Source organism: Galeopterus variegatus, unplaced genomic scaffold (genome assembly GCF_000696425.1).
Source record: "Galeopterus variegatus unplaced genomic scaffold, G_variegatus-3.0.2 Scaffold347, whole genome shotgun sequence".
NCBI classification, from domain to species: Eukaryota; Metazoa; Chordata; class Mammalia; order Dermoptera; family Cynocephalidae; genus Galeopterus; species Galeopterus variegatus.
The window spans coordinates 276,852-302,261 of NW_007726458.1; the positions used below are offsets into that span (position 1 = coordinate 276,852).

At 48.6% G+C, this 25,410-nt stretch overlaps 2 protein-coding genes across 3 annotated transcripts in view; both read left to right on the forward strand.

The window, feature by feature from the left end:
- The window catches only part of LOC103586511 (trichohyalin), a 50,838-nt gene extending 49,583 nt beyond the window's left edge, over nt 1–1,255 (forward strand). Inside the window, exon 15 of the mRNA XM_008567805.1 lies at nt 1,011–1,255. Coding sequence (XP_008566027.1) covers nt 1,011–1,116 — 106 coding nt within the window. The 3' untranslated portion in view covers nt 1,117–1,255. The remainder of the gene's footprint in view (nt 1–1,010) is intronic.
- Nucleotides 1,256–3,237: 1,982 nt separating this feature from the next.
- RNF4 (ring finger protein 4) overlaps nt 3,238–25,410 on the forward strand; it is a 42,308-nt gene continuing 20,135 nt past the window's right edge. For both annotated transcript variants that reach the window (XM_008567807.1, XM_008567806.1), the window contains exon 1: nt 3,238–3,353. The gene's annotated coding sequence lies outside the window, so the exon portion shown is untranslated. The remainder of the gene's footprint in view (nt 3,354–25,410) is intronic.

Sequence of the window (25,410 nt, forward strand, 5' to 3'; positions counted from 1 at the left end):
ATTAAAAAAAAAAAACCCCCCCCCCCCCCCCCCCCGCATCTCCTTCTTGGGCCTGCAGAGGAGAGGACACCTCAGATGGGGAAGCTGGACCTCAGGGTACATTCACACCAGGAAGGTGGGCATCTCAGCAGTGGCAGGAACAGATTGAAGGATCAGAGTCCTATCCCGATATTCTGAATCGTATCAGTACCCAGGGGCTTTCCCACTACCCAGGATGGTAAGGAGAGGAATTCCCATCTCCCTTTCCAATTAGAGTTGGAAGCAGATAAAAATTTCATTTAAAGAAATAAACATAACATTTCTTACATCCCGTGTTGTGTGATTGAAACCCATTTCATTTGGTATGGAGGGAATACGTTGATAGTAACTGGTACAGAGAGAATCCCTCAGGAGCTCTGAGGGTATCAAAGGGGACTTATTAGCTCCCATAACTGGCAATCCAAAGGTAGGGTGGACCTCAGAATGTGCCTGACCCAGGAGCTCTGTCTCCAGGGTGGTAGCAGTTCCAGTCTCAAGAACGTAGAACACCAGCTCCAGTCTCTGTCCTGAATTGAACATATGCTGCGTCAGTCCCTGCAGTGGAGAAAGTCTGCTTGGGCGCCTGAAACAGGCACTGTGGCAGGGCAGGGGATTACCCTTCACCTTTCAGGCTGGCCTCTGGAGCAGAGGGGAGATGTTGCCCAACAAACTCAGGTGCTATTGGCAGCAATGCTGGCTGGCAGTCAACAAGGTCCCCTCCCCTGTCCTACTCTCCTAGACTGAGCAGCTGCTCAGAGCCAGCTTGAGAGCACCTGGAGCCTCTGCTCCATATAGACCTGGGTGGGAGCAGGCCTGAGACCATTTCCTAAAGCTGCAGCCTGAGGGGAGGGGTCGTGTGGTAGATTGGTGGGAAAATCTCTACTTGTATCCACACCCTTGCCTTCTGACTTTACACCACCCATCAAGAGATGGAGTCTCTTTCCCCCAGCCCTTGATTCTGGTCTGGCTTAGTAACTTTCTTTGGCCAACAGGGTGCAGCTGAAGTGGCCCTGTGCCATTTTGGAATCTGGGCCTAAAGTGGCCCTGGAGTTCCCACTCGTTCTCCTGGAACTCTATTGGGGCCCAATGGGAGCATGACCAGGTTGACCTGCTGGGATGAGACACCATGTGGAAGAGAACCAGTTGTCCCAGAGGCCATCCTAGACCACTCTACAACCGCAGACCCCAACACAGGGCCAGCCAGTCCCAGAACCCCTCCCCTGCTGACTTGTAGATTCACAAGCAACAATAAATGCCTGTTGTTTAAAGTGTTGAGCTCTGGGGTGGTTTGTTCCAAAGCATCAACTGACACACCCTCAAAAGCTGAGGCCCTTTACACTGAGACCTCTGCCTCCCTCTCCCAGCTTGGGGCCCTTTGAAAGAGAATCAAGCTGACCCCAGAAAGGGGGCCAGCCAGAGGGAGATAAGTCCCAGCTGGTGCTGCAAATGCTGTCTCAGGACGCTTTTTGGCTGGACTGCCTGGGAAGCTGACATTCTGCCTGAGTGCAGGCTAGCCAGAAGACCCCTGTTGAGACCCACTTGGGCAGGGACTCTTTCTTTGAAGATAGTTAAGAAGCAGAGTCATACACCCCAGCCATGAGATTGGGCATCTGGTGTGAGGCCCAGGAATCTGCATTTAGCTGGTTTCCATGTGTGGGACTGTGATAGCACTGAGGTGCCAGTCTTTTCTACAAGCTGGGGACTTTCAGGGCCAGAGTGAGGCACTATTTATGAAGGAGCAACCTCAATGTCAAGTGAAGTTTGGAGATCTGAAGACAGCTTTTGAGCATGAAAGTGATATGTGTCATCAAATCTTCAGTGTATTAAAGTTACAAATAGAAAATCCTAACTTTTTAGGCTGTGAAATGCAAATTACTAATCTTATTCAATTTATAAATCTGATCATTTTAAACCACGATTTTGATTAGCCATGGCCCCAATTATGAACTGAACTTCTCTTAAACATTTGAAACCGTATTTATACATGTAGGTCGATTTTTATTTTTAGCACTTCAGTTGTCTGCCTTATCCAGTACTTAAATAATTCTCATAGATGTATTAAATGTATACATTTCTCTTAAACTTGTAAATTCTCTTTATTCCAATTATGATCACAAATTTTAGAAAATCTTACACCTTTCAGCTTAAAATCACTATCAAAATAAAATACTCATATTTTACATTGGAATCCGGTTTATCAGGTACTTTACCATGCCAAATTCCCTTACAGTACATAAAATACCAAACGCAGAGATTACTCATGAACTCAACACAAAAACATTAAAGCTCTGGTTTCGATCTGCATTGCCATCCCCACATATAACTCAATCTCCGAGGTTGGTTCGGATAGGCAGACCGGCAGTCACCTGGCATCTCGTGCCCCCACCTCTACCGCTCCCATCTCCGTGCTCCTGACACACTGGGCAGCCAGACCGGTTTCCTGGACATGCCGATCCCCACCCCCGCCCGCCCCCCGGGCTCTGGGACACACGGCTCTCTCCGGGGAACGCCTCTTTCCTTCCAGTCCTTCAGTTCTCAGCTCCGAGGTCGCTTCCTCCAGGGAGCCCTCCCAGACGTCCCTCTGGGCTCCCGCTGATGCGCCGGGCTGTGCTCCCCACCTGTCCCCACCACCAGTCTCAAGAGTCCCGGGACAAGGCCCTCACAGGGACAGGGACGGGAGGACACGCCTGGCCCAGGGCCCGGCCCGAGGATGTGCCGATCGAGGCCCGGTTTCCAGCCGATGGTCAGAGGCTCCGGGCCCCGGGCCCATTATTCACAAAAGCCTCGTTAAGAGGCGAGGAACCTGAGGCTCGGAGATGGCGCGGAATGGCTGGCGCCGCACAACGGCTTGTGTGCGGGGTAGTAACCTGGGAACTGGAAGGCTCGGAGCCCACTAGACTCCGGAGACCACGATCCGGCCGGCCCCGTCGCGTTCGGACGACCAGCGGCCACCCACGGCCAGGCGCTCGGGCTGTCCTCGGACCACAACTCCCGAAAGGCCTGGCGGGCGGAGCGGCGCCGGGGCGACTCTCGCGGGAAGGCGGGAGCTCGGGCGCGCGCGCGGGACGGGAAGGAGGCGCGCTTCAAAATATAATAGATGGTTTTCTTATCCAATAGGATTGAAAACATACCTCCTCGACCGGTAGACCGCGGAAGTAGGGGCGGAAGCGGCCATTGAGGACGCGCGGCAGGCGGAGCCGAGGCCTCTGGAGCGGAAGTGGGTTGCTATTGAGGCGGCGGCGTCTTGCTCGAGGGACTCTCCTCTGTGGCTTGCTAAGGTGCTTTCTCGCTGCAGTGCGTTGGCGGCGGTGCCTGCCCGACCAAACCAGCTCCAGGTAAGGCCCGGCTTCGCCGGAGGGCAGCGGCAAGTCAGGGCCCGAGCAGATGCGGGTTCGGGCGGCTTTGGGCCCGCAGAGGCCTCGGGGCGCGCGGCTCAACCCCGCTCAGGGCCCGCCGCCCGGGCCGGCCTCCCCGGAACCTCTAGCCGGCCCTGCCCGCTCCGCACCGCCGCCCACGCGGGTGGCCCTGCCCGCTCCGCACCGCCGCCCACGCGGGTGGCCCTGCCCGCTCCGCACCGCCGCCCACGCGGGTGGCCCTGCCCGCTCCGCACCGCCGCCCACGCGGGTGGCCCTGCCCGCTCCGCACCGCCGCCCACGCGGGTGGCCCTGCCCGCTCCGCACCGCCGCCCACGCGGGTGGCCCTGCCCGCTCCGCACCGCCGCCCACGCGGGTGGGTCACTTTGAGGGCCAGGCGGCGTGCCGTTCGGGGCAGACCCGGGCAAGGCTTTTGTTCCCGCTGCCGCCGCCCCGCCGTCGTGCGGTCTGCGAGGGCGCTGGGGTATCTGGCCGCGTGGTGGGGCCTGTTCTCGGCCGGGAGGGGTGAGGCCCGGTGCGGGCCTGGCCGCGGCGGCCCCGAGCTCGAGGCCTGGAATGTAGTAGGGCCTCAGCTCCCGGGAGCGCTCGCTGGCCCCCGCGGGCGTGGGTGAGACGTGCGCCTGCCAGGCCCGCGGCCCAGCCCCCCTCCGCCTGCGCCCTTCCCCTCGCTGGCGCGCCTGCAGGCGGGTGTACGAGAATTGACCCGAAACACAGTATATAGGGAGCACCACTGTTGTTGCACCTCTTGAACGTTGAGGGAGGAAGGTGATAGATCTTGAACATAACCAGCGCCATTTTTGGCAAGGCCAAGCACAAAATGGCCACCAGCCCCCAGCCCCTCCGTTCTTCACTTTAGGAGAAGCTCTCTGACATCTGCGAAATAGAAACTTTTCTCCTTCCGCATCAATGTAACGTTCCATCCCAGTTGTATCAGCCCAGAAGTCACTCCCTACGTAATATCAGTTGGTCACTTGAAGCTTTTAGATCAAACATAAAGCTCCTTCAACTTTGGTGCCCTGCTGCCTTCCATTTTGAGTGCAGCCCAGCAGATTTTTCTCTCCCCAATAAGTCTTGAATGGTGCCTGGCATTTCGGCTCACTTTCCTTATTCATGCCGAAACCCAGGAAGGGTTTTGGCTCATGTTGCTGGACAATCCCCTCATTCTCTCGGGTTGATTGGCCCTCGGTCACCCTTCCCAAACCTGCCGAAACCGAGCGCCTTTGGGACTTTCTCCTTTTGCCCTTTCAGACCAACACATCCAACACCGGCCTCAGTTCAGAGTGAGTCAGCGGGTCTATCCTACTTCTCTCCGGGTTCCCCCATTCGCTTTCTATGACTACGGTTCTGTACTTCCCGAAGACCAGGTGCCTGGCCAAGGGAACCCCTCTCTTGCCTCTGGTTACAGGAGGACACTCCTCTAGCCAGCGGCCTCTCTCAAAAAAGGGTGTCATACGACAATAAAGATGCTCCATGTTGTAAACCTTCCTTCTATGGGGACCCCTCTTTCTCACTCTACCCATGGGATCCTCAATCAGATCTCCATGCTCCGCACCGCTGGGTTGTCTCACAGCTAACCTGCAGCCACTTGACTTACAAGGAGACATAAAACCCAAACATCTTATTTTATATCATAATCAAGTGCAGCCGAAATATAAATTAGACAGTGGATCCCAGGGGCCTGAAAACGGCACTTTCAATTTGGCTACTCATGGATCTAGATAATTTCTGTCATCGGAATGGCAAAGTGGGAGAAATCCCTTATGTTCAGGCATTTTTCTATTTGAGGTCTCACCCATCTCTTTGTCAAAAATGTCTTACTTCCCAAATTCTTCTAGCCCACGCCCCTTTTCTGATGCTGATCAATCTTTCGATCCGTCTGACCATGCCGCTCCCCTACCCCCACCCCTACACTCCACACACCCTGTCATCCCTATCCCCTCCTCCCTCTCTTCCACACACCTGGTCTCGTGATGTCCTTCCTCAGCCACAAAACCCCCTTCTGTCTTCTCCTTCCCTACCTGACACCACTTCAACTCCAGCTCTCCTATATCCTCTATGAGAAATGGCTGGGGCAGAAGGCATTGTCCGAGTCCATATTTCTTTCTCTCTGTCCGATCTTTCCCAAACTGAGAAATGCTTCGGGTCTTTCCAGTCTGACCCAGGTACATATGTAAAGGAGTTTTGATAGCTCACCCAGTCTTAAGATCTCACTTGGCATGATATGTTCATGACCTTTACTATTACTCTGTCTCCAGAGGACAGGGAACATGTCTGGATAAGGGCACAACAACAGTCCAACGATGTACATGCTCAAAATAAAAGGCAGCCTGTGGGAGCTGTTGCAGTCCTCCATACGGATCCATAATGGAAATACCATGCTGGCCAGGAGGACAGGGACCTTCGAGACAACATGATCACACACCTACTTCATGGCCTCCAAAAGGCGGCACACAAATCAGTCAATTATGACAAACTCAAAAATCACACAAAAACCCACTGAAAACCCTAGCGAGTTCCTAACTCATCTCTCTGAGGCTTTACATAAATACACTTGCATAGACCCAAGTTCCCGTGCAGGCATGGCCCTCTTACACTCTCATTTCATTGCCCAGTGAGCCCCTGATATTTGAAAAAAAAAAAAAAACTTGAGGATGGTCCAAATACAACCCAAGACGTACTCAATGCTGCTCTCAAGTTTTTAACCATAGAGGAGGAGGAGAAGAAAGGTAGTTACAGAAGAGATCAGGACAAATACCAGCTCCTGCCTAAGGCCATCCAAGGCTCACACACTCCAAAGCCGACTACCTCTAGGGGCAAGCCACCTGGGAACTGCTTCAAATGCAGTCAACTGGGCAGTTAGGACAGGTGTAGGCCTGTCCTAACCCAGGCTTCCTCCTGAGCCTTGTACTCACTGAAAATAGCCAGGTCACTGGGGGGTTAACTGTTCCATTCTCCAGAGAGGGAGTGGCCCTGTCCCCAATCTACCGCCTTTGGCTTCATGGCCATCCCTACTGGAGCTTCTTGGCTTTGCCCAGAAGGAGGACTGACGATGCCCAGGGCCTCAGGCCCCCATGGAGATCACTACATGTGAGCCCAGGGTAACTCTCCTCGTGGCAGGTAAGCCAATCTCTTTTGTCATTCATACAGGGGCCACTTACTCTATCCTTCCTGAATATGCAGGACCAACAACCCCGTCCACTATCACAATAGTGGGGGGTCAAAGGATCAGAATACCACTCATGGATCACTCAACCCCTTTCTTGCATCCTACATCACACCCAATTCACACACAAATTTTTCACAATGCCTCAATGCCCGGCCCCCTTATTGGGGCAGGACATACTTTCCAAATTTAGGGCTACCCTTACCCTAAATACTTTAACTCCATCTACTATGCTTTTAGCTCAAGCTGCTCCAGACCTGGACTCCAAAACCTTTAGCCCCCCGTTTCCCCCAGACAAGGTAGATCCCAGGGTATGGGACACCTCCTCACCTTCCATTGCTGCACATCACCCTCCCGTTTTTTTTTTTCCTTTTTGTCTTTTTTATTGACCGGTAACGGGATCGCAACCCACGGTGTCGCGCCCGTACCGGGGACCGGCAACGGGATCGCAACCCTCGGTGTTGCGCCCACACCGCGCTCAGCCAGTGAGCGGGAACCGGTTGCCACATGGGATCCGAACCCTCGGCGGGAGCGCCACCACACTCCCAAGCGGCGCACTCTCCAGTGCGCCACCAGGCCGGCCCCAACCCCCCCGTTTTAATAAGACTACGGGATCCCTCCTGTTTTCCTCACATCCCTCAATACCCCGTTGTTAACAACCACCTCATGGGCTTAAAACCCATTATACACAAACTCCTCTCTTTTCATCTTATTATGACCCACTCATTTGCCTTACAACACACCCATCCTTCCAGTAAAAAAAAACCCAGTGTGGGCCGGCCCGGTGGTGCACTGCTACAGTGCGCCGCTTGGGAGCGTGGTGGCGCTCCCGCTGAGGGTTCGGATCCCACATACAGACCGGTTCCCACTCACTGGCTGAGCGAGGTGTGGGAGCAACACCGAGGGTTGCGATCCCGTTGCCGGTCCCAGTCCGGTACGGGCGTGACACTGAGGGTTGCGATCCATTGCCGGACACGAAAAAAGACCAAAAAGGGGAAAAAAAAAAAACCCAGTGGCTCATACCACTTGGTTCAAGATCTCTGGGCTATTGATGTGGGTGTTTTGCCCATTACCCCTATAGTCCCTAACCCCTATACTCTTATATCCATAATCCCAACAACCACCTGTTTCTTCTTGATACTCAATCTTGATTTTTTTTTTTATTCCCCTACACCCTTCTTGTCAAGACCTGTTTGCTTTCACTTGGACTGATCCTGACACACGTCGTTCCCAACAACTCACTTGGACAGTTTTGCCACAAGGATTTCAAGATAGCCCCCATTTCTTTGGCCAGGCCTTAGCTCAAGATTTATCTGAACTTCCTTCAACCTCTAGCACTTTAATACAATATGTGGACGGCCTCCTCCTTTGTAGCCCCTCCTATGAGGATTCACTGGCCCACACTGTTGCTCTCCTTAATTTCCTTACCTCCAGGGGATATTGAGTGTCCCCCAGCAAGGCCCAAATTTATTCTCCTTCGGTTACCTGTTTTTGGAGCCCACCTCACCCCTAACACTAGAGAAATAACGGTAGATCACAAGAGTTTACTTTCTGAACTCCCTATTCTTACCACAAAGAGTGATATCCTCTCCTTCTTCGGGCTTGCAGGGTATCTCTGCCTATGGATTCCCAACTTTGGTGTGCTGGCAAAACCACATTACAAGGCAGCCGAGGGGGATCCTGCCATTCCTTTAGATCCCGCAAGGCCCATTCATTCTCCCTTCCAGCGATTAAAAGCCGCTCTCCTTGTGGCCCCAGCTTTATCCCTCCCAAACCTATCTCACCCGTTTGTCCTATACATCACTGAAACCCAAGGATTGGTAGTCGGGGTGTTGGGACAAGAGGCAGGAGATATTTTCTCCCCGGTTGCATACCTTTCTAAACAACTAGATACCACAGTTCAAGGATGGGCTCTCTGTTTACGGGCCTTGGTGGCAGCTGCCCTTCTAACACAGGAAAGCTCTAAATTGACTTTTGGACAACAAACAACTATTTGTTCCCCCAATCACCTTCAGGACCTTCTCAGCCATAGGCCATGTCAATCCTTTCCCCTTCCTGCCTACAACTTATCCACCTTACCTTCATGGAAAACTCCCAGTTCTCTTTTAAACCTTGCCCTCACTTAAATCCAGCCACTCTCATCCCAAAACACTCACAACCTGTAGAACATAATTGCATGGAGGCTCTAGACCCCTTCTTCAATCCCTTTCCACACATTTCCACTCATCCCATCATGGGGTTGCAACATACATGGTTAATAGATGGGAACGCCACCTCCACATCTGCCCCCCGGCAGGCCATGCTATAGTAAATCTAACACAAACTATTGAGGCTGCTGCCCTTCGCCCTAACACCACTTCCCAATGGGCAGAACTCATTGCCCTCACCCATGCTCTCACTCTAGCAAGTAACAAATGAGTCAATATGTACACTGACTCTAAATATGCTTACCACATCCTACATTCCTGTGCGGCTATACGGAAGGAAAGAGGATACATGACCACTTAGGGAGTGCCCATAAAAAATGGACATCTTATTAAAATGCTTCTTGAGGCCGCACAACTCCCAAAAGAGGTTGGGGTCATACATTGCAGGGGACATCAAACCTCCAACGACCCTGGAGCCCACAGAAACAAACTGGCGGATTTAACCCAAAATGGGCGGCTCAGTCATCTAACCCTCAGGCCGTTCACTCACCTGACCACTTTTCTCCTTTTCCTGTTCAGGCCTTTTTCATGGCCCCTACACTTTTACCTCAATACACTCCTCAAGAAGCACACTGCCTCCAACAACTGGGAGCCCAAAAGGAGGATGATTGATATACTGTCTCTGGTCGCTTTGTTCTCCCTCCCACACAGGCAGAACAAATCCTTTTAGACTTTCACAATTCAGTCCACAAAGGTTACAAACCCGTATTAAGGCTCCTCCAGTCTTTTATGTTATTACCCCCACATGACCAAGCTGCTTAAACAGATTACCAGAAATTGTCTTATCTGTTCCCGTTGCTCCAGCCAGGGTGGCCTCCAGGTTTGATCTTTCCCCATGAACCAGGCCAGAGGGTATACTCATGGCCAAGACTAGCAGATTGAGTTCACTCATATGCTCCCTCATAAAACTGACACGCTATCTTCTTTTTTTTTTTTTCTTGACCAGTAAGGGGATCTTAACCCTTGTCACAGTGTGGTCTGCACCACGTTCACCCAGTGAGCGCACTGGCCATCCCTATACAGTATCCAAACCCTGTGGGGCTGGCCCTGACACGCTGTCCTCTAACCCTGGTGGATACCTTTTTGGGCTGGGTTGAAGCGTTTCCTTCTGCTTCGGGGGATGCAGTCACAGTGAATCATGCTCTCACCTGAGAATCCCTCCTTTTGGCTTGCCTACCAGCCTCCAGTCTGATAACACCCCGGCATTTATCTCCCAAGTCACACAACTCACAGTCCAAGCATTACATCTCAACTGGAAACTTCACATACCATATTTGCTTCAATCATCAGGCAAAGTAGAAAAGGCTAATCACCTCATAAAAACACACCTCACCAAACTGTCCATGGAACTTCACCTCCCCTAGACATATAAGCTGCCTGCCACAAACCCACTGGCCTCAGCCCTTTTGAACTTATGTATGGTAGACCTTTCACTCTCACACCTCTCCCTTCTAGCTCATCACTTTTAAGCCAATATCTCCTTGTTCTTTTGCTCATTAGGGATCTTCTTCGTGAACAAGCCAACCGTCTATTACCTCATCTTTCCCCCACTACCCCCTCAGATTTAAAACTAAGCCTGGGACAACAAGTGTATATTAAAACCTGGACCCCAAAGCCCCTGTCACCATACTGGTAAGGGTCATATACAGTACTCCTCACCATTCCCACGGCAGTAAAGGTACTAGGAAAGGCCCCTTGGTATCACTTATCTTTGGTAAAACTAGCACTGAGACTGCCCAAAGAGGTTAGTAACTCCAAGCCGAGAGAGTGTGTGCTCACCCGCCAACCCAACATCTTACATTTCGTCCCTTCTGGGACCCACAAAACTAAAAATCTCCAGAACCTCTACCCTTCTCCCAATTCCAGAAGAAGGGTGATCCTCCCCCCGGCAATTATCCTTTTACTCTTACAGGCCCACTTCACTTATTCAAGATCTGATCCGAGACAGATCCCAGTCCACCACCTCTGGTGTTGACGACATCCTTGAGTGGGTAACTGAATTAGCCTGGCAGGGTGTCCTCTGTGATTACACCCCTCATAACGTCACGCTCTACTCCTTCCTACTATGCGTCCTTTCAGTTCCTCAGCCTCTAAATATCTACTCTTTTTTCCCTGCTCTTGCCTTTAACATACACCTCTACCCAACCATGCACTCCCTGTATTGCCCAAGTCATCATTTTCAGGTCTGGATGGATGGTGGGTGCACAGGCACTGGCTTGACTCAAGGGAGGGTCCATCCAGACTACATTCACATCTGTTACCCATCTTCCCGCCTCCTATTATGACCCCACTAAAGCCACATTATGTTCCTATGGGGGTCGGTCCTACTGGATGGCTCTTTCCAAAGGGGTCAGTAGTGGAGCCCAATGCCCTAAAAAGGACAAATATTTTTGCTTCACCAAAACCACCTACTACAGTTACTCCAATGGGGGAGGACTCCAGGACAAAACACAACAAGAACAAATTAAAAACATCACAAACACCCTTATTCCCACCCAGCCAACTTGGGGTCCTCTCCAGGTTCCTTCCCGTCTACATCCACTCCAAATTGACCCCAAACTTATACAACTCAACACCACCCACCAGTTATTAAATTAAACATTCCCTTCATTAGCTGGGTGGTGTTGGGTATGTTTACAATCAGCTCTCCCCCAATATCAGGCCACTCCCATATCTAATTTTAACCTGTCTGCCTGGCCCATGGACAACCATACCTCAGTTCTCATGGGAGTAATAGGCACACACATCACCTTGGTACAACCAGCAAATTATTGCCTAGTAAATCTAACTGGCCAAATAGAAGTAGGCAATCTTACAAACAAAAATTGTAACCATACTGTTTCAGGAGACAACTCCAATGTCACCTGCAGTCCCTGGAAGGGAGTCTACTTTGTCTGCGGTCCATTTTCATACCAATGTCTCCCAACAGATTGGATGGGAGTCTGCACCCTATCAATTTTAACACCTGAAATTAACATTGTACCTGGTAACCATACCTTAGAATTTCCTCTTGTGGCCCATACCCAGGCAAAATGAGCCATTCAGGTCATTTCTCTGCTCCTCAGGCTTGGCATAGCGGCAGGAGTAGGAGGGATAGCCACCTAAACAACTTATTATCATAAGATGACCCAAGAACTGGCTGATGGGATTGTACAGGTTGCCTAAACTATGATAGCCCTCCAAGACCAACTAGACTCCCTGGCAGACGTTGTTTTACAAAACTGTTAAGGATTAGACCTGTTGATAGCAGAAAAAGGAGGACTCTGTTCCTACGGGAAGAATGCTGTTTTTATACCAATAAGTCCAGCATTGTTAGAAATATGGCCCAACAAATCCACAACCAAATGGCAAAAAAGAGACAGGCTGCCACAGACTCCTGGGAAGGTTGGAGCGGGCTGTGGAAGTGGACCCCCAGCTAATGCCCCTACTGGGACCCCTTACCATGTTGGGACTTATCCTACTTTTTGGCCCTTGCCTTTTTTGGTGTTTTCGTAATTTTTTGCAGGAGCGTATGCAGGCCTTCACCAACCAGAAGGTCGCAGAGCTGTTCCTGGGAGGAGGAAGATATCAACCCCTGAGGACCACCAACCCCTCCACAGAAGGCTACAATCTCCCAATATCTAACCTGCCAATATAAACCCTCTTCTTCGCCCGTTATCAGCAGGAAGTAGCTTCAGAAGAGTGAGACCTCCGCCCCTTTCCCCTTCTCCTTATACAAAAAGGCGGGAATGAAAGATCTTGAACATAACCAGAGCCATTTTTGGCAAGGCCAAGCACAAAATGGCCACCAGCCTCCAATCCCTCCCCTCTTCCCTTTACGGAGAAGCCTTGTGACTTCTGCGAAATAGAAACCTTTCTGCTTCTGCATCAATGTAATTTTCTTTCCTAGTTGCATCAGCCCAGAAGTCCCTCACTGCACAATATCTGCTGATCACTTGACGCTTTTTTTTTTTTTTCTTTTTGTCTTTTTTTTTTTTACTGACCGGTAACGGGATCGCAACCCTCAGTGTCGCGCCCATACCGGGGACCAGCAACGGGATCGCAACCCTCGGTGCTGCGCCCGCACCGCGCTCAGCCAGTGAGCGGGAACCGGTCTCCACATGGGATCCGAACCCTCGGCGGGAGCGCCGCTGCGCTCCCAAGCGGCGCACTCTCCAGTGCGCCACCGGGCCGGCCCCACTTGACGCTTTTAGATCAAATGTAAAGCTCCTTCTTTGGTGCCATGCTGCCCTCCATTTTGAGTGCAGACTGGCAGGTTTTTCTCTCCCTAATAAAGCTTGAACGGTGTCTGGTGTTTCAGCTCACTTTCAGAAGGAAAAGGACAGCTCGGGTGAACCATTTTGTGGGGGTTTCAGCTTTGTCGGTGCCCATGGATGTTCACAGTTTTAACCTTTGTTCTGCATCTGCACCACCTTCTGGAGCCAGACCTAGGGTCTCAGCTTTGCAGCCTTGCACTCATCTGAGGCTGCCCAAGTGTTTGGGGAGACTGAGGCCCAGAAGGATGAGGTGGTCTGCCAAGGTCACACAGCCTGACAGCAGGACCAGACTTTTAGGATTCGGTGACCAGGAGTTCTGGAACCACTGGCAGTGAAAGGCAAAGACGTTGAAAGGAATCTTTTTTGTTTGTTTTCCTTGACTTGGGAGACAATTCTACCTGAGTTTGAGGTGAAATGGGAACATTCAAGTGGAAAGATGGGTTGCTGGCTGTTGTATTGCCTGAACTTGAACTTTCAACTCTAATTTAAAATCTTTAATAGTGTTTATCCATCTTTTTTTAAGTTACTATCTCCATAGGGAGCGTTTTTAAACATTGCTTTCCTAATTGCCGCCTCCACGAAATTTTAATGCCACACCTATACTGTCTTTTTATGTCCTGTATGTATATCTGTGCTTTGCACATAAAACGAATAGGATTTTTCACCCTTGTAGAGAATGTGTGCATTAATATTCTAAGTCAGCATACTTTTGAGTTCTCTATGCCAAGCTCTGCTTGGGGTACAGCAGGGAACAAAATTGGCATGGTGCGGTCCTCCTAGAGCTGAGTGGGAGTGGAGGGAATGAGAGAGTCTCCACAATTGAAATACAGATTGTGCAAGAAGTGTGGCGAGAGATGGGACTTGAAAGCAGGAACCAGATCATGAGAGGTCTTTGGTGTGCTGCCACTTTAAGGAGTTCAGAATTGATCTCAAGGCCAAGAAGGAAACACTAAATTGAGTTTTAAGCTGGGAAATAGCACAGTAAGAGTTGTGTTTTAGAAGAATCACTGCACTATGAGAAGGATGGATTAGAAAAGTGGACAAGACTTGTGGTCTTGGGACCAGTTAGGAAGAGAGAAAGTAGTGACTGTGGGAACAGAACTTGGCAAAGGAGGTTGTAAGTTGTGGCGCTTCTTCGCTGACTCTTACTTAAAGGCTGTTAGCAAAGCCCATGGCTGGTAATTTTTACCCCCATCAATTTCTGGAACATATTTGGGATGCTACTCAATAAAAACGTGCACAAAGTAATTGGTTTGTATGATGTATAAAAGTGGCTTTGTTTTTTGTTTGTGTTACCTGTATCTTAGTCCATTTTCTGCTGCTATAACAATATCACAGACTGAGTAGTTTATAAAGAAAAGTTTATTTGGCTCACGGTTCTGGAAGCTGGGAATTCCAAGACTGCTTGCAGCCTTGTAACGTGGCAGAAGCCAGAGAGAAAACAGGGAACTCTGTAATAAGGGCATTAATTCATTCTTGAATGCAGAGAGCCCTCATGATCACTTGTTAAAGGTCCCACATCTCAACACAGTTACAATGGCAATTAAATTTCAACATGAATTTTGGAGGGGACATTCAAACCATAGTAAATTGTATCTCGTTTTGAAATTATTTTCCTACCTCTTTCACTGTTCAAATTAGGAATCTCTGAAGGATAAGGTGGCTCATGTAGAATATTGCAGTGTTGACATCATTATCGAAGTACTCAAATCTATGCTGTTTTAACCTGTCTTTCCTAAATACCTTGTTTCTCAGTGGGACGTTGGGAATTGTTGAGCAAGATGTTTTGAGGTTTCCTCTTTGAGGAAGACTCAGAGCACAGATAACTCCTGTATCCTGAAGTCAGAGTTCAAGAAAATGTGAGATTTGAGTGTAAAATGGAAGGTGCTGTTGCAGGCATCTGGGATTTCCTTTAGAAGTGTTTTCACTTTTTTCCCTGAGCATGAATAAGAACTGGGAAGTTTATAGAATACTGTACCATGAAGGGTAGGAAAGGCCTGGAAACTTTTCAAAGTGACTGTTACCAATAGCCTACTGTGCAAAAGAGAAACTGATCATAAAGCTTTCCTGGAGTATTTTTTTTAAACCACGTGGTTTACTGGCATACCCACTTGGGTACTTTAACTGTAGAATGTATTGGTAGCTGAATAAATTGGATTGCTGAGTAGATTTATTTGACATACACAAATTTAAAATGAAAGAGTATCTGTTAAATGACAATTTTTTATTTTGGAATCTAAAAGAAAGTGAGCCGAGACTCTGGATAGCATTCAAGCTTTATTAAAGTAAAAGAATCTGCTGGGCTGCACTCAAAGTGATGGGTGGCCTGGGGCTGCCCTCAAAATGGCGGACAGCACCAGGTGTAGGGGTGGTAGAGCTTATATAGGGTGCCGAGGGCAGGCTGATACAATCAAGGAGGGGCATTATGCTAATGTGGAAGCTATGCAACCAGGGTGGAGAACTGCAACCTTGCAGGAGCAAAATGGTTTCTGTTTAAGTCACGAGGCTTCTCATAAAGGGAAGGAGGGAGGGGTCTGGTGCTGGAGTGGAAGACAAGGCTGGCAGCTATTTTGTGCTTATTGTGTGCACAGTGGCGCCAGTCATGTCCAAAATCCATCATTCCCACCTTTTAAGTATAAGGAGAAGGGAAAAAGGGGTGAAGGTCTCGTTCTTCTGAAGCTACTTCCTGCTGGAAATGGGCAAATGTATTTATGTTGGTGGGTAAAACAATTAATTGACTGGGTATTGGTTTCGTGTGGGGAGGCTGTATTCTTCTGGGGAAGGGTCGCTGATTCTGAGGGGCTGATATTCTCCTCACAGGAACAATTAGGTGAACTTCTGGTTAGTGAAAGCCTGCATTCTTTCTTGTAAGAAATTAGAGAAACAAAGAGACAGGGACCAAAAAGTAGGATGAGTCCCAGCACAGTTAGGGGTCCTAGTAGGGGCATAAGCCAGGGTATCCAAGGGTTCAGTGCCTAGCACCCCCCCCAGGTGTGTTTGTGTTTTGTAACCCTCTGTGTCAGCAGTAATGCTTGCCTTCAAATGGTTTAAATTGTTTGGGATAATCCCAGACTCATTTATGTAATAACAGCATTACTCCCCCAAGAAGAGGTAGGTGCCTTCCTCCTCAGCTGTAAGGAGGCCAAAGGCCTGACGGTTCTGTAAAGTGACTGTCACAAGTGAAGTGACCTGTCACTGGAGGGAGGAGATGCTGTCTATACTTAGTTCTTCTTAGAGTTTTTGGTAGAATTGAGAGGCAGTAGCAAGGCCCACTATGCCAGTCCCAGTTGCAGGAAGGATCCCTTCCCTGATTAAAAAGGTACAATTAGTGCCCTGTGGGAGCAGGGAGCACTTCCTGAGAGGGGAGACCAAAGTTAGTCCCAGTCCCATCTCCATCCCTCCTTCTGGATGGTGATGTCAGGGATGAGCCAGACAAATATGCAAGAAATCGCCTTAGGGGGCCAGCAACAGGATAATGTAGTTTAACAAAGGGAATATATTTCGGTTTTAGGGCATGGATGAGGAGGGGGTGAGTGGTAGCATTTGGTGGTGTTAGTAAGGCCGAGTGTGGGCAGGCCCCACACAACACTGACAGTCCCCACTGAGGTGAGATTAGAGGAAAGTGAAGAGGTTTTTGTGGAAACGTGGGCTACATCGACAGGGAAGGGGGGGTGACCACAAAAAGTTTCTCATAAAGTGGGAGACAGATGAGTCGCTCAGGGATTCACTGATTTGTTGAGGACTGCATCATCCCTGCAGACCTGGAACCTCCACGTTCCAGGTAAGGGGAAGCATTGAGATAGAAGGAAAAACATGGGAAGGATATGAAGGGTTAGGGAGCCAAAAGAATTTAAAGGGCACATTGCCACAATGAAATTGCTAAGAAGGTTAGGGAGCCAAAAGAATTTAAAGGGCACATTGCCACAATGAAATTGCTAAGAAGCATCCTACTGAATGGGAAGTAAAAGAGTGCCAGGAGAAATCTTACTATAATATTACAATCTTTTGGGGCAGCTGCTGCCAATCCTGTAGCAAGTAAAGGTTAGGGACACAGGGTGGCATATACTTATCATGTCCCACAGTGGCAAACCCATGATAGCAGGTTGAGGCCAGTCTTGGAGTAGCTCTTGGGTGAGGGATGTGAAATGGGCCTGCAAGAGTGAGAGGATAATTGCGAGGGGGGGTGAGGAAGATCATCCTTCTTCTGGGATTGAGGAAAGTGGAGGTCCTGGAGATTTTTTAGCTTTGCAATGAAAGTGTAAAGAGTGTTAGGTTGGGGGTTGAGTAGAGGGACCCCTCTGGCTTGATGTTAACGGATTCTTTGGGTAAAGTCTCAGGTGCTAGTTTTACCAAGGGTAAGTGATACCAAGGGGCCTTTCCTAGTACTTTTACTGCCATGGGGGTGGTGAGAAGTACTGTATAAGGCCCTTCCCAACATGGTGAGAGAGGCTTTGGGATTTGGGTTTTAATATATATTTGCTGGGGCCAGCCTGTGGCTCACTCGGGAGAGTGCGGTGCTAATAACACCAAGGCCACGGGGGTTAAGATGGCCAGTTTGCTCACTGTGTGAGCGTGGTGCTGACAACACCAAGTCAAGGGTTAAGATCCCCTTACTGGTATATACACATATTTTTTTTTCCTTTTTTTTCCCCTAAAGATGACCAGTAAGGGGTAAACTGAGCCTGGAACAGCAAATATATATATATATATATTTGCTGTTCCAGGCTCAGTTTAAAGTCTGAAGGGGTGGTTGGGAAAGGATGAGGTAATAGAAGGTTGGCCTGTACCTGAAGAAGATCCCTCATGAGCGAAAGACTAGGGAGATATTGGCCTAAAGGCAGTGAGCTGGAAGGGAGAGTTGTGAGAGTGAAGGGTCTTCCATACATTAGTTCAAAGGGGATGAGGCCTGTGGGCTTGCAGGGGGCAGCTCATAGGTGAGTGAGTGCTAAAGGGAGAAGTTGGGTCCAAGGGAGGTCAGGTTCCATGGACAGCTTGGTGAAGTGTGTTTTTATGAGGTTATTGGGGCAAGCCCAAACAAGGGATGATTTTAGAGGTGAGAGCATGCGTTATTGCTGTAGCATCCTCTGAAGTGCAGGGAAAAGCCTCAGTCCATCCTGGAAAAGTATCTACTAATGTTAGAAGAAAGCATGTCCTTTTGTGGGGAGGCATGTGAGTAAAGTCAATTTGCCAATTCTGGCCAGGAGTGTACCCTCTGGCTTGGTTGGTGGGAAGGGACCAAACTTGGAGGCCACCTTGATTGGAGCAAAAAGTACACAAAGGACAGTTTTGAGTGGTTTGTTTTAATAACTTGGCCATGTGGGGAAAGAAATATAAGGGCTGAAGAAGGTGTAGTAGGGATTCATAGCCTATATGAAGTGAATTATGGAAATCTAAAAGGATTTGCTCAGCTTGTGTGGCAGGGAGGACGTAGCGACTGGGGAATATACCAGTTGTTCTTCCTCTGTGCTCCCAACTGTTGGAGGTGTTGTATTTCTTGGGGTGTGTATTGGGGTAAGGGCATAGGAGCCATGAGAAAGACCTGAGCAGGAGAGGAAGAGTGGGAGCCTGGTAATTGAGCAGCCTGTTTTGTGGTTAGATCCTCTACTTTGTTTCCCTGGGCTATGGGGTCATTGCAGGTTTGGTATCCTCTGCAGTGTATAACCCCAACCTCCTTTGGGAGTTGTGCAGCTTCAAGAAGTATTTTGATAAGATGTCCTTTTTTTGTGGGCCCTCCCTGAGTGGTTATGAATCTTCTCTCCTTCCATACGGCCATGCAGGAGTGGGGCCAGTCTTGGAGTAGCTCTTGTGTGAAGGACGTGAAACGGGCCTGCAAGAGTGAGAGGATAATCACAGGGAGGGGGGAGATCATAAGCATACTTAGAGTCGGTGTATATATTGACTTGTTTGTTACTTGCTAGAGTGAGAGCACAGGTGAGGGCAATGAGTTCTGCCTGTTGGGAAGTGGTGTTAGGGGGAAGGAGGGCAGCCTCAATAGTTTGTTAGATTTACTATGGTATAACCTGCCCAGATGGCAGGCATGGAGGTGGTGCTCCCATCTGTGAGCCATGTAATGGGATGCAGGGAGATGTGTGGAAAGGGATTGAGAAAGAGGTCTAAAGCCTCCATGTAATTATGTTCTAAGGGTCCTGAGTGTTTTGGGATGAGAGTGGCTGGATTTAAGGGGAAGGGCAAGGTTTGAAGGAAATCTTGGAATTGTCATTGAAAGTAAGGTGAATAAGTTGTAGGTGGGAAGGGGAGAGAATTGACTTGGCCTTATGGCTGAGAAGGTCTTGACTGTTGTCCGAGAGTTAGTTTAGAGCTTTCTTGTGTTAAAAGGGCGGCTGCCACCAAGGCCCATAAACAGGGGGCCCATCCTCGAGCTTTGGTGTCTAGTTGTTTAAAGAAGTATGCAACAGGGGAGAAAATATCTTCTGCCTCTTGTCCCAAAACCCTGACTGCCAATCCTTGGGTTTCGGTGACATATAGGATAAAAGGATGAGATAGATTTGGGAGGAATAGAGCTGGGGCTGCCAGGAGAGTGGCGATTAATCACTGGAAGGGAGAATGAATGGGCTTTGTGGGATCTAAACGAATAGCAGGATCCCCTTTGGTTGCCTCATAAAGTGGTTTTGCTAGGGCATGCCAAAGTTAGGGATGCACACACGGAGGTATCCTGCAAGCCCTAGGAAAGAGAGAATTTCATTCTTTGTGGTGTGAGTTGGTAGTTCAGAAATTAAACTTTTGTGATCCACCATTATTTCTCTGGTGTTGGTAGTGAGGTGGACTCCCAAGTAGGTGACTGAAGGAGAAGAAATTTGGGCCTTGCTGGGGACACTCAATGTCCCCTGGAGGCCAGCAGGAAAGTAAGGAGAGCAACAGTGTGGGCCTGTGAATCTTCATAGAAGGGGCTACAAAGGGGGAGGTCATCCACATATAGTATAAAAGTGCTAGAGGTTGGGGGAAGTTCAGATAAGTCTTGAGCTAAGGCCTGGCCAGAAAGTGGGGGCTATCCTAAAACCCCTGAAGTAGTACTGTCCAGGTGAGTTGTTGGGAATGATGCATGTCAGGATTAGTCCTGTAGTAAATGGTATGAGCCATTAGGCTTTATAACCAGAAGGATGGGTGTATTAAAAGGTGAGAAGGTATGCTGTGGGAGATGAGAAGAAAGGAGTTTGTTTATAAGGGGCTTTAACCCTATTAGGTGTTTATTAGCAATGGGGTATTGTAGGACATTAAGGAACAAAGAGGGGTTCCACAGCTTAACAAGGATAGGGGAATTGTGCATAGCAATGGAGGGAAAAGTGTCTCCTCCTGCAGGATTAACCTTATCCGAGGGGGAGAGAGGAAGGTGAAAACCTCAGGGGGCAGGTCTGGGCAGCCTGTAACAGGAGTATTGTAGCTGGAGTTAAAGTGTTTAGGGTAAGAGTAGCTTTGAATTTGAAAAGGATATTCCATCCCAGTAAGGAGATTGGGCATTGAGGCATATTAAAAATTTGTGTGTGAATTGGGTGTGATGTTGGGTGCAGGAAAGGGGTTGAGTGATCTGTGGGTGGTATTCTGATCCCATGACCCCTACTATTGTGATAGAGGACAGGGTTGTTGGTCCTGCATATTTAGAAAGGGTAAAGTAAGTGGCTCCTGTATTGATGACAAAAGAGATTGGCTTAACTGCCACAAGGAGAGTTACCCTGGGTTCATGTGTGGTGATCTCGATGGGGGCCTCGAGCCCTGGGCATCATCATTCCTCCTCCTGGGCTAAGCCAAGTAGCTCTGGTAGGGATGGCCGTGAAGCCAAAGGCTGTGGGTTGGGGACTGGGCCACTCCCTCTCTGGCGAGTGGCACAGTCAGCCCCCTAGGTGACCTGGCTGTTTGCAGTGAGGATAGGGCCCGGGATGGGGCCTGGGGTTAGGACAGACCCTTACCTAGTGGCCCGGTTGACCACATTTGAAGCAGTTGTTGGGTGGCTTGTCCCTAGAGGCAGCCAGCTTTGGAGTATGTGAGCCTCAGATGGCATTAGCCAGGACTTGGTATTTGGCCTGATCTCTTTTAAAATGGTCTTTTTCTCCCCTTCCGCCCTATTGTTAAAGACCTTGAAAGCTGCGCTGAGGAGGTAATGTAAAAGGGCCTAGCCTGCAGGGGACTTTGGATCTATACGTGTGTGTTTATGTAGTGCCTCATAGAGGTGGGTTAGGAATTAGTAGCCTTTTGGAGGCCATAAATTGTGTGATCATGTAATCCTGGAGATCCCCATCCCTGTGGTCAGCCTGGTGTTCCCAATTTGGGTCTATGCAAGGAACAGCAATGGCTCCCACAGGCCGCCTATTATTTCGAGCATGTACCTCATCTGCCTGTTGAGCCTGCTCCCTGTCTTCAGGGTACAGACGTGTGTCTGGGTCGGACTGGAAGGATCCCAGTTGGGGTTTTTTTGTTTGTTTGTTTGTTTTATGTTTTTTTTTTTTATTTGAGAAAGGTCCAGAAGAGAAAAGGGGACATGAACTCAGACAATCCCTCCATCCTAGCCACTTCACAGAGGGGGATATAAAAGAGCTGGGGCTGAGGGCGAAGAGAGGGAAAAAGTGGAGAGGCTGGTGAAGGATTTGGAACCTACGGAGGTAGTTGAGATGGCCTGTACAGGTAGCAGAGTAGACTGATGGATTAAAAGATTAATCTGAGTCCAGAAGGGGAGGTCGGGCATGAGCTAGGAGAATTTGAGACATAGGACACTTTTGACAGAGAGAATAATGCATTCAGAGATAGAAGGCCTGAACAAGGAATCTCTCTATCTTGCCGTGTCAGTGAGTATCTAAATCAAGAGTGCCATCCTGTGGCCATTGGGATCCATTGTAATGAAGCTTTCAAGTTTTATGTCTCCTTGGAGGCCAAGAAGTTGTCCAGGAGACAGGCCGGAGGTGTAGAGCATGGAGTATAGTAGAAAACGACATGTTTAGGTTTGGATTGTGAGGATCCCATTTAGAGAGTGAGAAAGGGCAGTCAGTCCTGCTAGAAGAAGAGTGCCAACAAAGAGCATTCTCTTTGCTGTGCACCTTCTTTTAGAGAGGAAAGCCACGATCAGCTAGAGGAGCATCCTCCAGTAGTTGGAGGGCATGAGAAAGGTTCCCTCAGCCAGGCGCCTGGGCTTCATTGAGACTGGTGTTGTAGAGAGTAGTTGGGGGAACATGTAGAAGTAGGCAGGACGGACCCACTGACTCACCCTGAATTGAGGCCAATGTTGGATGCGTTGGTCTGAAACAGCAAAAGGAGAGAGTCCCGAGTGTACCCAGTTTGGCAGGTCTAGGAAGGGTGGCTGGGAGCTAATCAACCCAAGAGAGGGGATTGTCCAATGGCCCGGTCAAGACCCTTCCCAGGTTTAGACACCATAATGAAAGAAAGTGCGCCGAAATGCTGGGTACCTTCAAGCTTTATTAAAGGAAAAGAATCCGCTGGGCTGTGCTCAAAGTGATGGGCAGCCCGGGGCTGCCCTCAAAATGGGGGACAGCACCAGGTGTGGGGGTGGTAGAGCTTATATAGAGTGCCAAGGGCGGGCTGATATAATTAAGGAGGGGCATTATGCTAATGTGGAAACTGTGCAACCAGGGTGGAGGAGTGCGCCCTTGCAGGAGCAAAAGGGTTTCTGTTTAAGTCACAAGGTTTCTTGTAAAGGGAAGGGGGGAGAGGTTTGATGCTGGAGTGGAAGACAAGGCCAGTGGCTATTTTGTGCTTATTGTGTGCACAATGGCACTGGTCATGTCCAAAATCCATCAGAATCACAACAGCAATTTTAAGTCTCCCTTTGTTTCCTCATGATGACTATATTTTTAACTTGCAGTGTGTAAGTCTCTATTTCCCTCATTTCTGAAGGTTTTTTTCCTCTCAAAATACCCTGCCATCTCTTCCAAGTACATGCCATCTATTTCAAGCATCTGATGAACTCGATAATTTAGTTTCAGTGGAAAAAATGCTTGCTTATTTACATGTTTGTGCCAAGTACATGCTAAGGGGAGGGGCTGCCATGATAAATATTCAATTTAGAGTTATGTTTATTGTGTTAATAAGGGAGTACAGTAGAAGAAATGGTTAAATCAAGACTGGGAGGTGTGAGAGAAATGGAAGTAACCTTTAGGATAGACCTTGAAGGATGAGCAGAAATTCCCCAAAGTGAAGTACAAGTGGCAGGACCCATGCTATGTATCAAATTATGGCACCAAGAAAAGAAAGAACCTAGAGTGGATGACTGACATCCAGGATACCTGGAGTAGAGTGCTATTCTGCTTTAATGCTTGTTTGCAAGCATAAATTTGTCCCAGTGGGATTCATATTATAGGGAACAACTTGAACATAATGGGAATTTTGAGATTGCTATATACAATTTCATCTGTGAGAAATACTAGGTCAACATAGAAAATTGAACCCAGCTGAAGCAAGCCACATGGACCATACACACCTCAAACATCTACCAGCTACCTCAGTTGACTTCTTGTGTATGAGTCACTCCCATGCACATCTGATATGACAGTATTCACCCTCCTCCCTGTACTTCACAATAACTCACAAACAGAAAACCTTTTGAGATCCACTTCCACAAGTAAGCTTCAGGCCTTTTTCAAGGTAAAGTATCACAGTTATTTGTATTTCTTCACCATTTAACATGTACTTGTATTTCTTGACCAGTTAACATCTGCTACCATTTTTGCTGGGTTCTTATCTTTTTTGTGTGTCATTGACAAGGTTTTTGAGAGTTGTGCCCCTAATTCCATTTTTTTCTCATAAACACTGTGTTTTTCTTTTGTATATCGAGGTGATTTTTTAGGAGTACATATGTCTGTAACTGCTCATGAAGCCCGAAAGGTGGGGGTGCCCGCTGGGAGGAAAGCTGAAGTTGGCTATATGATAAGACTTTGGACCATATTCTATAGGCAATGGTTGTGATCATTTGGGAGCACTTGGAATAGTCTGGGATCTTTTGGAGGCTGGTGATTTTTTTTTTTTTTTTTTTTTTTTTTTTTTTTTTTTTTAGTTACCTCATGAAGCATTTAACTTCCTTAGACCCATTTAATATTCTTCCTTACGCTCCTCTCTGCCTTTTCTATCTCCTTTAAAGCATTCTTGTTTTAGTGGGTGCTTGGTTTTCTTTATTTTCTCTGGAGGCCAATAGTTTACTTTCTAGGTAGAGTGATAAGGGAGAATTGAAGAGGGTTTATTTTGGAGCTCACAAGCCTGATGCTAGATCCAGCTGCTAAGATGAATGTCCCTAGAGATTGTGTTTGCTTGGTCCTTTGATGACAGCATGTATGTGTTCATTAGCCAGCCCAAAGATACATCTGTTTAAGGGTGGAAGGAAATGCCTGTGCTGAGGAGCACTGAGGCAGTGCTATTTGTGATCGGCCCCCTGTGGTGTGCATTTGAGGGAATTCTTACCATTGGGCTCAACGGTGCTCAGCTGCTTTCTGCTGATATGGGTTAAAGAATCAGATTTGTAAGTTTCTGACACCCTACCACCACCACTCTGTGCCTATCCTATTTTTAGTGGTTCACTACACACACACATACTCTCCCTACCCCACCTGATACTGGGTTCAGGATACAGTACAAGCAGCTAAGCTTCCTAGCTGGCCTCTCGACAGGCTCCATGCTCGTTGGCCATCAGCACTTGGGCAGCCTGGCATGCCTGCCTCCGGTGCATTTTATGGCTGTATGGCCAAGTGACCATGTGCCCTGGGGAGAGGTGGGAGGTTGTTCATGGCCCTCAGCATCTGAGGTAGATTTGCACATTGGCCTGTGGAGTCTCCTCAGTCTTTGGAGGAGTGGATCCTTAGGTTTCCTCCATTATATTACACATTCTCCTGGTCCCCAGAGCCCATGCCACCTTGGCTCTGGTGCTCCTTTCAGGCCTCTGGGGATTTTGGTTGTAGACTGATTGCCGGTGGTGGCCTCATCAGGGTCATGGGATAAATTAGTGAAAGACCTAGTCTCTCAGCATCTGAACACACCTCATTGTCTCTCCAAGCATAGTCTGCTACTTTCTGCTTTGAGCAAATTCATTCATCTAGTCCCTGCAGAAACCTCAGGGAAAACCAGTGTTTAAGGCCCCTGAGCTGCCTTTAGGGATAAATAACTCTGGGAGAGGGCTGCCCTGTCATCACCTGTATGCCAGGTTTCTTCAGCCTCCTTTGAGTCTTCCTCTAAGTCTAAGCAGTGATTGGCTACGTCTTGCGAGGTCTTTTCTGGAAATGAATAAAGCCTTGCTAAGAGCTGGGAATGTTTGTTGTATTTGTTTGCTTTGCTCTTATTTAGTAGCACTCACACTTGTATGAAGAACCACGATTTTTGGCCCTTCTGATAGAATACTTTTTTTTTTTTTTTTTTTTTTTTTTTTTTTTTTTTTTTTCTTTTCC